Genomic DNA, 2,187 nt, shown 5'->3' with positions numbered 1-2,187 from the left:
AAAACGAATAACAAATAGACCTAATGAATATTAAATTTTAAAAAGGGATCAGATAAATAATAAATTAAAAGTACAATGGCATTATAATGTGTTAATCCTATTTTAATTGAATATATGTATATTTTTGGTATATCTTTTTATACTTTGCATGTTGTCAATATAAATTATTTTTAATGTGAACTGAGTATACCTAAAAATTTCTCCATAACTATATACTTGCCTGGACGTATCTCGGTATTATAACCCTATAAAGTGAATTACATTTATATTACTACTTAAAGTTCTGATATAAAATTGATACTAAAAAAAAGAAGAATAGATACCACTATTGTTAGCCAAATTAAGCATTAATTAGCTAGATTGAGTTTGGGCAATAAGACTAACACAAAAAACCTAGAGTTGATGCTACAAAAGACTAAATCTTATTTGGTTTAATCCTCTAAATATATATTAGGTATCCAAGCCGTAGCAAAAACTGAATTATGACCCTTCCATGTGAGAACCAACATATCTTCTTCTCTTTTCATTCCCCACCCGCTAGCATGTTCATCTAGCAAAAATTTCACTTCTCTGACTGTCTCTTCACAGAATTCAACACAACTAAAACCTGCCTTCTTCATCCTTTGTGTTAGTTTAATTCCGGATTCTAGTCTCTCTATTCTTTGAGACCCTTCATAGCTAATTACATTTTCAATCTTGTGACCGATATCAGATTCATAATCAATCCTTTGACAACTATCTTTAGGCAAGAAAGTTTCAAATGCGTCGAACGGTATCCAGAGATAGTTGAAGCAAGTAGCGATCCTTGAAGTGAGACTTGACGCGTTTAGATCACAATCTTCATCGACAATGGTTACAATACGAGGATTAAGTCTTTTAACGGTATTAAGAAAAGTATCGCGTGCAGAAGAATCTCGAGTTGTTTCCTTAAGATCATCGGATAAATAGCGAAGCCAGTTTTGGCAGTTTATTACCAAGGCCTCATCATCATCAAGATTTAATACAGAAGTAGACAAATGATTGAGCAGTGACTCAAACTGAAAGCCAGCAGCAGAGGATTCCGTTGCTGAAGGATCATCAATTACATTAAATTCGAACGGGACATCCTTAAACTTCGCGAAATTGCTTAAACGGAGGCCAACTTCTTCAGTAGTTACATTAAGTAAGGGAGGAACTTGAGGCCTAGTTAAGGGCACAGTAATTTTAAGTGAAGGTGGACCTTCTGGTCTTTTAGCCAAAGCATCTATAAGAGTAGGCCACTGCATACAGTGAGTGATACTAAAATCTAAGATATGAACTTTAGGGTACCCTTCAATTGCCTTAAAAATGGCACTATTTGATGCACAAAAGCCAAACCTATGCCATGGAATTAGATCAACGTACCCGGCAAGTTCAGTAACACTCATTTGTCTCCTCCTAAGGATGGTGTTGCTACCATCAAAATTCATGGCTGCAGGGCAAACTTTAGATGCCCGAGAGATAAGTGCCCTTAGAAACCAAGAGGTGAGCCTTTGGTTAGGGTCACCAACCAAAGAAGCAACATTATTCAGCACCCACATCACTTGCTGAGCCAACGTTTCGTCGTTGCTCTCGAGGGCACTAGCACAGTGAAGAAGAAGCTTCTCTATGCACGCTCCATCAATGCTACCGAGACATCCTCTAAGAGCGCCGGAGAGCGAGGTTTGAGTTTGATTACTGTTTAAAAGACTTGAGGTTTGAAGAGGATTAATGGACGTAGCGATATTTGTTCTTAGTTCAGCTTTCATGGCGGCTCTAAGTGAAAAAAAGGTTAAAACTAACGTGCATGGATTTATTTTACGCTCTTTATTAGTGTTAAGATATTTGGTGGATAGGATTAGGAGGTAGCTAGGGTTATTATCCAGATTTATAAACCTGTTGTATTGAACGAGAGAGGAGAATGTGTTTCTTTGCTAAAAAAAGCATGTACATATATAGAGAGACAGAGAAAAAAAAAGGGGTGGTTATTCAATATTTAGCCAGATAATGTGAGGCCAAATTAAGTGGACTAAAAGGTCCTTCAAGTTACACTAAAAGGTCAAGAGATAGTACATTTGTACAATGGTTAGCACACAGATACTATTTTGATGTATCGTTTATAATTAATTTCAAAATCGGCCATTTCAAAGTGTGTGTTTCAATCTGCAAACATATATAGAGAATTGCATA

The 2,187-nt window shown here is 36.2% G+C and overlaps 1 protein-coding gene across 1 annotated transcript; it reads right to left on the bottom strand.

The window, feature by feature from the left end:
* Positions 1 to 340: 340 nt before the first annotated feature.
* LOC126654922 (scarecrow-like protein 32) lies at positions 341 to 1,917 on the bottom strand. The gene has a single exon (XM_050348926.2). The coding sequence runs from the start codon at positions 1,764 to 1,766 to the stop codon at positions 432 to 434; it is 1,335 nt and encodes a 444-aa protein (XP_050204883.1). The 5' UTR covers positions 1,767 to 1,917; the 3' UTR covers positions 341 to 431.
* Between the last annotated feature and the right edge of the window lie 270 nt (positions 1,918 to 2,187).

The sequence above is a fragment of the Mercurialis annua genome, linkage group LG7 (genome assembly GCF_937616625.2).
Source record: "Mercurialis annua linkage group LG7, ddMerAnnu1.2, whole genome shotgun sequence".
Classification (NCBI taxonomy): Eukaryota; Viridiplantae; Streptophyta; class Magnoliopsida; order Malpighiales; family Euphorbiaceae; genus Mercurialis; species Mercurialis annua.
The sequence above is the reverse complement of the archived record's forward strand: the minus strand, read 5'-3'. Positions and strand labels throughout refer to the sequence as shown.